This window comes from Nestor notabilis, unplaced genomic scaffold (assembly GCF_000696875.1).
Source record: "Nestor notabilis isolate BGI_N333 unplaced genomic scaffold, ASM69687v1 scaffold21971, whole genome shotgun sequence".
Lineage (NCBI taxonomy): Eukaryota > Metazoa > Chordata > Aves > Psittaciformes > Psittacidae > Nestor > Nestor notabilis.
The window spans coordinates 23,180-36,445 of record NW_009914525.1 but is presented as its reverse complement, the minus strand read 5'-3'; the positions used below and the strand labels follow the sequence as shown (position 1 = coordinate 36,445).

Genomic DNA, 13,266 nt, shown 5'->3' with positions numbered 1-13,266 from the left:
TGCAGGATTCTGAGTACAAAAGAAAAAAAATGGGAAAGGACTTTACTCTTTCTTATTGTTTGGAGAAGCTACCAAGAGCTTCAAACAGAAATCAAAGTTTTCTCTATTTAATTTTTTTTTTTATCCTGTGGACAATTCTCTTCTCATTCCTTTAGTGTACATCAGGATCGTAATCCTCTGTTATATTTGTTATGGTCCTAACATACTATAACTTTTTTATGCTTTTCTAGGAAAAAGCTGGCAATTTGCAATTTTTAATTATTATTTTTTCTTTAACTTTTATAACAGCAACAGCTCTACATTGGCTCAGCCACTGGAGTTTCACAGCTTCCTTTACACCGCTGTGATGTGTATGGAAAAGCATGTGCTGAGTGTTGCCTTGCGAGAGACCCTTACTGTGCCTGGGATGGTTCATCTTGCTCTCGTTACTTCCCCACTGCTAAGAGGTAGGGACAGTTTCAGATGTCTGCATGGTTTGCTATTTGTTTTAACTGATGGGCTCAATATGACCAGAGGGCTTTGGAGATTTTTCATGGGATGGTTAACTGGAGCCCTTTCTCTTCCAAAGAAAACATAACTGTGGGAGTTACAAGCAATATGAAGTCTTGGTTGATTTAAAGAGAACACTGCTACTTCTTGGGTTGGTTTAAAAAGCTGTTGTAAGAAAACATTGAGAAAAGAGTTGTCTCCGAAATGGATTCATGACTTTGTATTCAGTAATAAACAGCAAAAGGAAAAAAATTAATTTTCACTAACACTAGGACTGATTGCCCAAATGAAATATCCTGCATTTTCAGGAGTTCTAATTCAAAGAAAATATTTATAAAGTGTTTGGAAATGAGCATGAAGGTTATTTTTCTAGTGGTATGTGACATCATTATTCAAAAGTATAGCTTGTATGTGTTAATGTGTGTCTAAGTATTGCCAGATGAGAACAACAATTTTGCATTCACTCTGCACTAATGTTAAAGGCTTTGCAGTGCAAAGGTTAAGATAAGACTGTGTAAGTGAAAAATACAATTGTAATAAAAAAATAAGAATTCCTATTTATTTGCCTGATTTGGAGATTTCAAATAACATTTTCTTTGCCTGCCCTTATCTCTGAAATTCTTTCTCTTAAAATATATAAGGTGGTTACTGAACAGTTCTTAGCTACTGAAGTAGAAATTAGGAATAACTGAATAGATAATCACTTGCAAATCAGAACAGACATTGATGTACTGTTGCTTTCCTCATGATAAATTAGCTAAAATGGTAAAGAAGTGTTCACACAAAATCGAATACGCCAAACATCTTGCACTTATGAAGAAACAAGAATCCAAGGGTTTGTATACAGAAGAACTTACATACATAAAATTAATGGTTGCAAATACTTAGCTGAGAATGTCAGGACTCCAAATTCCAGATTTGGATTGGTTGTTGCAGGAGATGAATTGTGGTAAAGAATGGGAAGTAGCATTTGTGTCACAGACTTTTCAGATGGAGGGGATTAAAATTTCAAGGTTTGCATTACAATGTATCCTAAACAAATACTGTAGACAAAGGAAAAAACTGCGTAAGGAACATCGGGTTCTATTTTTGCACCAGGAAGCAGAGTTAATCTGAGACAAGCTTTTGTGAAATTCTTTAGAAAAGAATTAAAAAAGAGAAACTGAACCTGTCCCAAAAGAAGAGCTTGTCAAATTTTCTCAGCTGCATGGGCTAAATTCAAGTTTGTGGTGGGACCACGGCAGTTTCTCTGGAGGAGAGGAGGCGGAAAGAAAAGAGAGGGAACAGTGAGGTTTTCAGGGAGAGTCTAAGAGATTGATTTGATCTGAATGTTTTAAGGGTTAGAAGTCAATATGGTTAAGTACTGCCTCTGAGTCAAAAGAGAGAGTAAGGTCACGAATCACTGAATCACTCTTCTCTTCTACCTCCCATCTAATCTTTGTCTCCTAACTTCATTCTTTCTCAGCATTCATTAGCAACCATTCCTACTCCCAGCCCATCTCAAGACCCATAAAGCACATTGTCCTGCCATTCATCACTTACACCGGTGGAAAAAATAAGGCTCTTTGTGTTTTCCTTATCCACCTCTGCAACCTATTGAACAGCAGAGGAGCTCACTGTTGCCATCAGGGGTAAAGGGACTGGGACCTCTTCTTATAGATATTAAGAGGCAAAGGTTACTGGGGCTAAACTGGTTAAACATTTCCAGGAAAATCTTGGGGTGCTGAATTTACACTTCTTGAGGCCACTATGAAAGGAAAAGGCTGGGATCATGACAGCGTGTTGAGGAAAAGCTGCTGTCCTTCCCTAGACCCCCCCATTTTACCCTTGGCAACAGCAGAACAAAGGTCTCTGTTACTGGCGGAGAGGATCCTCTGTTTACCTGATACCCGCTGTACCCACTGCCTCAAGACAGCTTTGAATGCATCTGTGACAAAATGAGCATTGCTAGAAACAGCTTAAATGTCAACATTTTCCTAATAATGAATCCTTGTAATTTTAGGCTCCAGAAATATTAAGAAAGTTGAGTCCTGAGGCAATCGCACAGATGCTTTACTAATAGTTGGGTTTGGGGTTTTGCTTTTTATTTTTTCCTTCTTTTTTAAAAAGGAGCTTTTATGAGCTATGATTTTAATTTACTTTTCTTTCTTTGTATATTTTACAAGTCTAAATGACAGTTCAGAGCTCCTGTAGTGCGACCACTTAACTTTACCCCATGCAGATGTGATCTGGTTCATATTTCATAAATCATTGTGTTGATACAATGGTGATATGTGTGACATTTTCCTGAGATTCTAACTAAACATCTCTTCCAAACTCAATTGCAATATGAATCTTTCCATGTCTATTCCACAAATAATATCCTGTAAATATGCTGTGTTTCAAAATTTAGGAAGGAGTAACAAAATGTTAAGGTTTCTTATGTCTTGGGTGCATTTTTAGTCATTGGTAATGGGTAATGTGAAGATGCTATCTGAAATTAGGATTAGTACATTTTTTAACTGTATATCAATCAACAGAAGAGTTCTTTTTGAAGCATACAAAAATGTACTAATTCATAATTTTAATGAAGTTTTACTCAGAAAAATATCTTAAAAATGCACATTCTGACTTTTTTCCCCTAAAAACCCCTATTGCCATACTTCACATGACTAATTTCAGGTTTAACTTTTCAGTAATTTTCAGTGGAAAAAAAGTACGGTTAAAATCTTCCAGCCAACAGGAGTTTGCTGTGCAGCTGAGGGGGCCTCTGTGAGAACTCTTAGTATGTGCTGATGCTGGGCTGTTAGTGAGTCTGCAAATCGGACTAGTGAACAGAACAGAGATGATCTCTGTGCTGCAGAACAATGGCTTTTTGAAAATGTGTGTGGTTGTCACAAGGGAGTGACCAGTAGTGCTTTTTACAAAGCTACTTGACTTTTGCATATCCGTTGCTGGATGCCGTAATCTGAAATCACAGCATTGTTCTGCAGCCTAATCCTCTTTGTTCTCCTCTAATTTTGCAAGCCCTCAGGCTTTCTCCGATTCCTAAAGTAAAGTGCTCACACTTGAAACAATCTTTGTTTGCCTTGTTCTTTTTTTTGTTAATATGAAACGCTTTTCTCTGGCTCAGCTGAATTTTGTGTCACAGTTATTTAAATTAAAATAGGAGCAGACAGCGAAAGAACAAAACATGAGAAGTAATACTGTATTAAAAGGCTTCCTTCTGTGAAATACAACATTTTTTAGCACAGATCAATATATTTTCCAAAAGAGCCAATGGAAATCAAACTGGTAAAAGAATGTATTATGTTAAATGGACAAGCAATAAAAACTAGAAGCCAGGCTCAAGATACAAAAGGGAATAAATGACATTTCAAAATCTTCCTATCCAGGTGTTTTATTCTGTTTATTCTAAAGACAAAGTCACTTACAAAAGTTTTGGAAAAAGATTTATCATAAATATTTCAGTGAGATCTGTAGTGGCTGAAATGATCTGTGTATTTTATTTTAGTTTTGTAGAAAATGCAGCACTTTGACATTTCTTTCTTTCAAAGCCATCCATCCTAACATTTCATTTGTTTAAAAGATGTCATGATACCTCAAGTATTCTGTACTTGCAGAAAAGCTCTAACTTCTTCATGTGTTTTGATGCGTGTTCAACTGTACTGTAAATACTTTGGTCCCTTAGTCCCTGTATCTATGAATTGAGTAGCGATTTTGTGATCAATATTGCCAACACAGTTAAAATAAACTTCATAGGCTGACTGCAAGTTTTGTTTGCATTTTTTTTACCTTTTTCTGAAGGTAAACTGAAACTTTTTACCAGTTTCTGAAGGTTCTACTTTCAATTGTAAAAGCTGATTCTACAAACAATGATAATGCACAGAATATAGGAGGAACAACATGATTTCCTTCCTAGTGTTGTTTAGGTGCATTTGTGACCTATGTAATTTCATATATGTTCCATTTGTTGCTTTTTAGTCATGACAAATGTCAATGCTGACCACTGAGAAGGATACTAACAGTTTTCAAATTTGGTATTTGCAGACGTACTAGACGACAAGACATCCGAAATGGGGACCCACTTACCCACTGCTCAGACCTGCAGCATCATGGTGAGTTATGGGTATTACTGAAGTACAACTATTTTTATGTAATTTACAGATTGTGCATGAATAGAGTAGGAAGCACATGAATGATCTCTCAGTGAAATTGTCTTGAACATCTGTGAAATATTAATATAATACCCCATTATCCCAATTTAAATTGCTTACAATGGTCTGGATCAGACACTAAAGATGGGTGGTAGGGGGGAGTGTTGTTTGGTTTTCCTCAGATTAACAGTTTTAAGCATTTTAATTTTTCTGCTTAGCTCACCTGATAATAGCATATCATCAGACTAGGCATATTAAGTATTAAGACAGAAAATAGCTCCTTCAGAAGAGCAAGAAGTATGTATACATTTCTTCACACAGTTTGCATAGGATGATAACCAAACATAATTAACTACCTTGGCTAAATATGGAATGGTCTTTGTTGTAGGAGCCACACTAGAAGCCCTTAAGATCAACATATTCCTTTCAGTGGGCCTATCCTCTCTGCTTTCAGCATGGGTTTTCTTTGACATCTTCTGGTTTTGTTTTTTGTTGACAGGTTCGTTTTCACAGTGTATTACTAGATCTTTCTTTCTGGAATTGTTTGGCTAATAAACTTCTCACAGGTACTAATTTGTTACCCAACTCTTCAAAAGATCTTCACTCAGAAAGTGAAAAATGTCCATTTTGCTGTAAGTGAAGAGAACACTTAGGCAATACTTCCCTCTGCTGGAAAAAAACAATTATTCACGTTTGTGGTACGTCTAAAGTAACAGTTAAACCACCGAACATATTTCAGGAAAAATGAAGAAGAGGTGGCTGAAAATGGAGATATTTCAAAATCCTCATGTCCTTTTAGTCCTTGTAATAGCAAGAATAATATATAGTCCAAAGCCATACATTTACATCAGCTATAATTCGCTGCTACTAAGTTTCAGTAATACTTTTTTCTATCTTCCTTTTAATCATTTGAAACTCACAGCTAACATTACTATAGCTTTTGGTTTTACTTATTGATTGTCAGAATCAGGCCAAGCTACTCAGAGGAGTAAAGGAATTGTAAAAGTGCATGAATAGACTATGACCAATATGTAGTCATCACGTTTTGAGAATTCATGAATGTAAAATTAGTTTAGATTTGAACTAGTCAATGAGGACTAGTAGAAAGTTCACAAATTTCCAGTTGCATGATATCTAGTAATGCTTATAAAGCACACATGAGACCGTGAATGCACTGGGGCTGAGATGACATGTTCAGGTCCCCACCAGAAAAATTTCATCAGGCACTAAATGTGGATTTTATTACCAGCAGAAGCTTACCTTAGTTTTGCCTTTTTACTATCTGGATATTTTACTCATGAGCTACCATGTGTCTGGGGTTTTTTTTAATGTTCTCTTGCCCTTGCCAGCTATGCTTTATACAACTGTAGGTCTGTTCTTTATCTTCATAGACCAGGTAAAGATTTCAAAACACTTTGTTTTTTGTATCTTCCCATATTTGGTAAACATATTTGTCTGAAAAGATATCTTCAATCCAAAGGGAAGAGAGTAATCCAGTACAGGTATTTTATGACAACCATCGTGAAAACTCAAGGTCAGGAAAAAGCTATTACATGCTAAAAACCCAATCACAAGGAACTTTAATACAGCTTTGCCAAAATGAGAAGAGCAATTATGAGACAAGATATCACTGAAAATTATACTTGCCAGTGAAATGAAGACAGGGCAATTAGAAGAATCAGTAACTTTCCAACATACTGCGGGAATGCAGTTCTAGGTCCTAGACTTTGAAGATGCACTGTCAAAATACTTAAAGGACTGTTTTAAATTGTTCTTGAGTGAAATTTTCTCTAAATTGATCCTGAGTTGTAAATCTATAAAATTTTCCATATTTATTTGTCATTTAAACATGATCATGCATTGTACAGACAGCTGCAAGACCCATAAACTTCATATGCCAACTTATGCTGAGGCTTTTCCTTGGTTATGACTAGTGGTTTCCTGGACAACAGATGAAGAATTGAGTTTGTCTATAGCCAAAAATAAGCTCCAGCAATCATTTACTAATTGTCTACGCATTGCTTTGCAGCAAGTGCCAGTCAATTCTCTATGTGAACCAGGAAAAGTGGGAAAAAATAATGACCTCTTAATGCACATCTCACTTTTAAAGACATTGCAGAAACTTACTTCGATATCAGTCTGAAGCAACAGTGCTTTTAATAACTTTTAGGTAGCCATTTCAGTTGCCCTTTTATGCAAATATGTAAGTAGTATAAAATTACGACACACCAACTACACACACACCAACTACACACACACCAACATGAGAGGGAGCTGAGGATCCTTAGCTATGTAGGTGTTTAGCCAAACACCTTTATGTCAGCTAAAGACCAATTTTTTTTTAAGTGTAACGTACAAGTGCTATCAAGAAACTGATCAAGGGTTTTGGTTTTTTTTTCTTTGAAGAATTTGTAAGAAAAGAGGTACCTTTTTTTTAGGTAATTTATGTCAAGGCAAGCTCAAAGAATAACTGAACTTAACTGTATAGTGACATTCACTCATCTGCAAAGCAATCTTAGCACTTAGCCTTTCATACTTCTTTGGTTATGTCAGAAATTATGCATTTAAAGGATATTTATCAGGGTAGTAAACTGACACTGCTGTTGGGTTCATTTTGGGAATTGCAGCTCTCAAACAGGATTTTGGGTTGAATTTCATAACCAGCTTCATGACTTCTATAATTTTCTGATTCCTCCAGCTGCTCTTCTGAACTTCCCAGACTTTCACTCTTCCTTCTAGCCTCTTCAGCACCTCCCTCTGTCCCAGAGCCGCACTCTGCTCCTGTGATCATTCCATCACTCTGCTTATTTCTTACACTCTGCATGCTCAGTATTCCATTAACTTTGTAGACATTTCTGGACCTGCTTTCTGTTCCCATAAGTCATGGAAATGAAATTTAAAGGATCTCTTAAATCCTTTCTCATTACATGACTATCACCCATACTATCTATTCTGGAGCTGTGAGGAAATTTAAAGGGGATTTATGCCACTTTCCATGGTGATCTTTAACACACTAAAATGCCATGGACAATTTCCAAGAAAACACTCAGAAATTTGGTATATCATCAGAGCATCCATCTTCAAGGTAACTTCCATGAAAACTCATGATTAGCTTCTTGGATACTATGGATATCCTAGGTACCTAAGTTTTCCCACAGAAACTTCTATAGATACTTAATAATATGCTACAACTCATGGGAAGTAGGACCTTTGCTAAAGAAATTTCTATTTTTGTCCTTTCTACTGATATTTAGGATCTAGAAGACTGTCTCCTTGGATCTAATGAGACCAGTGTTACATGTGCTATGCTACTATATGATTTACTTGGACTATGCTGTGCTCAGGAAAATACAGTCAAGTGGTGCTGCAAGCCACATAGTGAATAACCTGCTGGTTAAATCAGCTATTCAGGATATGGGAGTAAAGGGCTCAAAGTCCTCTTAGGCTTAGGAGATTGACTTGATAGCTCTACTTCCAATGCAGGTACCCAAACTATCAGATTGCTCTTGTTGAAGCTGGGCCATTCTGCAACCGTGATTCATAGAGCGTGGGAGAGAGGAATTGAAAGAGAGCATGCATCCTAGGGTGAAATCCCTGTGTTTCCACCCTTTATTCTGGAAGCCTGTAAATCTCTCGTTCACAGAAACACATCACTGGAACAGTAACATATGCGTCCCAGTCTATAAAAGGGGACATTTCCTACTGACTGTCTTACGCTGCAGCCCTACATGTGCTTTCTGTTGTAGATCCCAGTTCAGATAGCGAACGACTTCTCATTGATTATGTGAGGATATTTGGCTGCCTACTCAGCCATGTGAATTTGCTTCCTGAATGCTGAAGAGTGCCTGACTTGAAACAGAAATGGCAGGACATCAGTCAGCCATTCACAGTGTTGATTCTGGGCCCATGAGTTATCAACCAATAATTTCCACTTCCAGTCTTTATCTTATATTTTCTTCTTATATACTTCTACTTATATTCAGTTTATCTCTTTACATAATTCCAGTTCCTCAGTTTCACTGACACAGATTCGCCCACATTCTATCTCAGACCTTACCACTGGTATCCCTACTGCATTCTCTTCCATCTGTGTTACCGTTCTCTTGCTTCTTTGCTTCCTAATTCATTCCTCCATTGCTCCCAATATTCCTCGCCCAAAGCTGCACTGACATTCTTCATAGGGATGTGGTTTCTGAGAGCTGTCATAAAAGTTGTTTCACTTAGCTGTTTATATAGCACCCCACTTACTTGCTGGAAAGGCTCACAATCCAGCAGAGGAAAGCAAGCTAACCCGTTCCTTATTTTTTCAGTGTTAATAGGGCATTGGATGTTTCCTTACTGACAACTGGGCAAGCACCAATTCCTCTTCTGTCCCCCATTCCTTCTTCTATCTTCTCTCAGGGCTGCAAGTCCTTAAGGAAATACAAGTGATTGTTGTATCAACATAAACCAGGAGCTCAATTTTGTTTTTACCTTTGGCTCAGTCATCTAGCTAACAGCCTGTGTTTGTTAAACAACGTGGCCAATATGATAAAGGCACAGTAAAAGCAAACAAAACTTGATGGAGGATTTCTTTGAAAGGATTTTAATTAGACATCACTTTTCAGTTAAAGCATATCAAAAGAAATTCCTTAAAGATTGCAAGTGCTAGAGATCAGAATAGAGTGACAAATAATGGCAAAGAGACAGGAAACTCTGTGAGATCAACGCAATGTTAAATAGCTTAGCAAGCCCTTCCTCCCCATTTTTTCTCCAGGATTATTGTACTTCTGCCACTTAAGTCCATAACAGCATTTTAAAGAGCTAAGGTGGAGAGTTGAAATATGATGCCTTGCAGCCTCTGTGGTATTGGAGAAGAATCAAATGCCATATAAGTCCTATAGCGATGTGATATTAACAGCCAGTTGATGAATATCTTGAAACATTCTTGTTACAAAAGGAAGTAATTTATTTAACTTTCTTTTTCCCCTCCCATAATGTCTGGTTTATTAAGCTCATTACATTTCCATAAATTATATCAGTATGAGAAGAAATGATTAATTGAAGATCATTTCCCCAAAAACATTATTCCTGGTCATTAACAGCTTCAGCAAACTGCAGTACCATATAATCTAAACACATTATACTACTTTTAAATAGCCTCATGTTTTATTACTTTGCTCTAAAGTATTATGATCATAGAGCCCAGGAGGCATCATTACAAACATTCTGCAACTACACCCTGAGTTTTCTTACTGCATACAGTTTGCTATTAAAAATTCTTGTCATGTCCTGGATGTTTTCCTTGATGAATAATAATGAGGTTTACACAAAATTTCACAATGACATTGAGATGTTAATAGCTGTAAGGATTTAGAATACAAAAATAACTAAAAAAAAAGAATAATTACCAGGGATCCTTACAAAGAGATGTTGACGGAGATTTTCCAAATGGCATACTGACACGGGGAAGTTTTCCTTTTACAGTTTCTATCTTTAAATACCTTAAGGAAGCCCAATTTCTAAACAAACGTTCACTTAGCAATTCATATTCTTGTTTCTTGATAATTTAAATTTCTTTTTTTCTTTGCTTTACAGATAACCCAAGTGGTCAGACCCTGGAGGAAAAGATTATCTATGGAGTAGAGAACAGCAGCACTTTTCTTGAGTGCAGTCCAAAATCTCAGCGTGCCGTAGTCTACTGGCAATTCCAGAAGCAAAATGATGACCGCAAAGAAGAGGTATTATAGTAAAAATAGAGAGATGCAACTAGTCCTCTTCACCTATATCTTAAGAGAATGATCTACTCCAATGGGTAGGGAGATCAAGTTAGGAAATTAAATCTTGTTTGTTACATTAAAGTATTCGTAAATATACCCAAACAACTCTGAAGCTGTTTGTTGGGGCTTTTTTTAAGCATGTACTGAATACTCAGTTACCTTAGCAGCTTTAGATATTTTTGCTGTTTGCTTTGTTTGCATAAATAGTAAATTATTTAGAATTTATTCTTGGTGGAGACAGCAGCAAACAGGTTTGTGCCCTTTCTGTCTGCAGCAACCTGTGTATTCAAAGAATGAAATTATATTCTAGATATTAATTAATTCAGGAAAATACAGTATTTTGGACAGCTGCTTTTTGAATGTTAAAATTTTGAGATTTAATCCTTATTGGTTTTTTGTAAATTCTCCACTTATGCAGAAGCCACTTCTATGCATAAGGCCTTTTGCAGTAAGGAACAATGGGAAAACAGAGAACCTTTCCTACAAATTCATCCAGGTTTGACTAAAAGATAATAATAAATGCGACTTCAGTAATACAGCCAAATGCATCCATGTTGACTCTGCTGATTACAGGCTTGAATCTTCTGTAATCTTAACAGCAAATCTATCTGACAGGGTTGATACAGATCTTTTTTCAGCAGCACTAGGGACTGAGGAGTTAATTCTTAATCCCCCAAACTCTTTGCAGTACATAAGTAGTATTTCCAGAGTATTTGAGCCTTCCATAACTACAGATGGCTGGGAAGGAGTTTTCCGTTCATGTGGCTTTGGGGATTTTGGCCTTGTTTTAGCAGCTGAAAGGAGCAGTACTAAGGGACTAGTATGGTTAAAAGATAATGTTGCACATCTATAAAAGATAACTATTGAAATTACCACTTTTTCCAATACAGATAAAAATGGATGATCGCATGATCCGAACAGAACAGGGTCTATTGCTACGAAGTCTTCAACGGAGAGATTCTGGTACCTATTTTTGTCATGCTGTGGAGCATGGCTTCATGCAAACTTTGCTCAAAGTGACCCTGGAAGTAATTGATACTGACCACCTGGAAGAGCTGCTCCATAAAGAAGAAGATGGTGATGGCTCCAAGACCAAGGATGCTACCAATAGCATGACCCCCAGTCAAAAGATCTGGTATAGAGACTTCATGCAGTTAATCAATCACCCCAATCTCAACACAATGGATGAGTTCTGTGAGCAGGTTTGGAAAAGAGACCGCAAACAACGCCGGCAAAGGCCTGCCAATGCGCAGGTGAATACAAATAAGTGGAAGCACCTACAAGAGAATAAAAAAGGTAGGAACAGGAGGACCCATGAATTTGAGAGGGCACCACGGAGTGTCTGAGCTACATTACCTCTAGGAACCTCGTCCAAGTAGAAACTTGTATAGACAGATAACTGGAAAAAAAATGCAATATTCATGAACTTTTTCATGGCATTATGTGGATGTTTACAAGAGTGGAAAGTTCAAACAATTTCCGCCAGGTTTAAATAAAATCCATTTCTAACTTTCCTAGTAAGTAAGTCCTTCCTCTCTGCTCTGATTCTAAGACCAGAAAGACCAGAGTTTCATGGATGATAACTCACCCGGACCTAGCTTACTGCTCAGAAAGTTGTGCAAGTGTTCATCAGGCAAGTTTTGCTTTCTTTTTTGCCTGAGATATAAACAAAATGCTGTATTTCATGCTGCCATCTTAAAGAAAAGAAAAACAAACCCCACCTTTCATCATCACTACCATTTCTAGACTTACACATAAAACTGCATGAACTCATTAAGCTGATGAACGTCGAAATACATGATTGGACACAAGGATTTTGTTCTTGTTTTGTCTACCAGTTCTCCTGTTTATATGTACTAGAAGAGGAAAAACAATACTGAATGAGATTGTTTGTGGAAATCTGAACAACATAAGCCATCCATCATCTGGAAGAACAAAAAACGTGGAGTACACTGGCCTACTACTGATGACTTCTTTCAGCTTTGATCTAAAGATGTATTTTATTAAAACTATAATTTAAATGTACCATGAAAAATATGCAGCAAACATTAGCTCTTTTCTAAAATAGATTAGACTTTTTGTCTTAGAAATATTGTACTTTCTAATTACTGGTTTAGAGGAAAAAAAAGACAACTTCCAATTATGAGCTGCTTTACTCTTTTGTTTGGAAAATCTTCCAGGGGAGCTAGTCACACTGCAGTTAACCTCCTCCCCTCTCAGTAATCTGTATGACATGTAACTTCAAAACAATTTTAAAACTAAGCTATTTTAACATGGAAGTCGCTGTATAGCATTTAAGTCTTCTGCATTCTTTTTTTCTAAGTATGGTATTTGAAATGATTCAACTTGTAAAATACCTTGCTATTAATTGAACCAATGAAAGGAGAGCATTGATTTTCAGTTGTACATTTTTTTTCTTACTAAAAGAAGCAGACAGCGTTAAAATACCCTCCACTAATTTTACTCTTTCTTTCTTGGTTCGTAAATATTTGTGAATGCTAATATTTAAAAATTGTGGCTCATAGACTGTCATATATCCATGAGCAAAGCTCACATTCAGTTTAAGGAGTTTTTTTTTCTCAGCACAATGGTAGAAATATGTCCTCACTACTGTGCTCCATTCTTTCTATGGGCCAGATCACCCAAATGTTAAAAACCAGCACTAGGCCACATAAACAGTAACCTCAAAGCCTGCTCTCTGTTTTAGATCTAAGGGGCGGTTTCATCTGTGGGCAAAGTCTCCTGCAGTAGTAGATTGGTGAAATTCAGTTTAAGACTACTTTATACTAACAGATAACTTGGTCCTGCACTTCTGTCTTATTCTATATACAGGAGATCAAGAGGGTAAAACAGACAATGTACTTGCACCATAAGTGTCAGCT

At 36.8% G+C, this 13,266-nt stretch overlaps 1 protein-coding gene across 1 annotated transcript in view; it reads left to right on the top strand.

Annotated features, from left to right (window-relative positions):
- The window catches only part of SEMA3A (sema domain, immunoglobulin domain (Ig), short basic domain, secreted, (semaphorin) 3A), a 34,583-nt gene extending 21,739 nt beyond the window's left edge, over positions 1-12,844 (top strand). The window contains exons 8-11 of the mRNA XM_010023703.1: positions 289-446; positions 4,519-4,586; positions 10,203-10,345; positions 11,275-12,844. Of these exons, the coding sequence (XP_010022005.1) occupies positions 289-446; positions 4,519-4,586; positions 10,203-10,345; positions 11,275-11,730 (825 nt within the window). The 3' untranslated portion in view covers positions 11,731-12,844. The remainder of the gene's footprint in view (positions 1-288; positions 447-4,518; positions 4,587-10,202; positions 10,346-11,274) is intronic.
- The last annotated feature ends 422 nt before the right edge of the window (positions 12,845-13,266 follow it).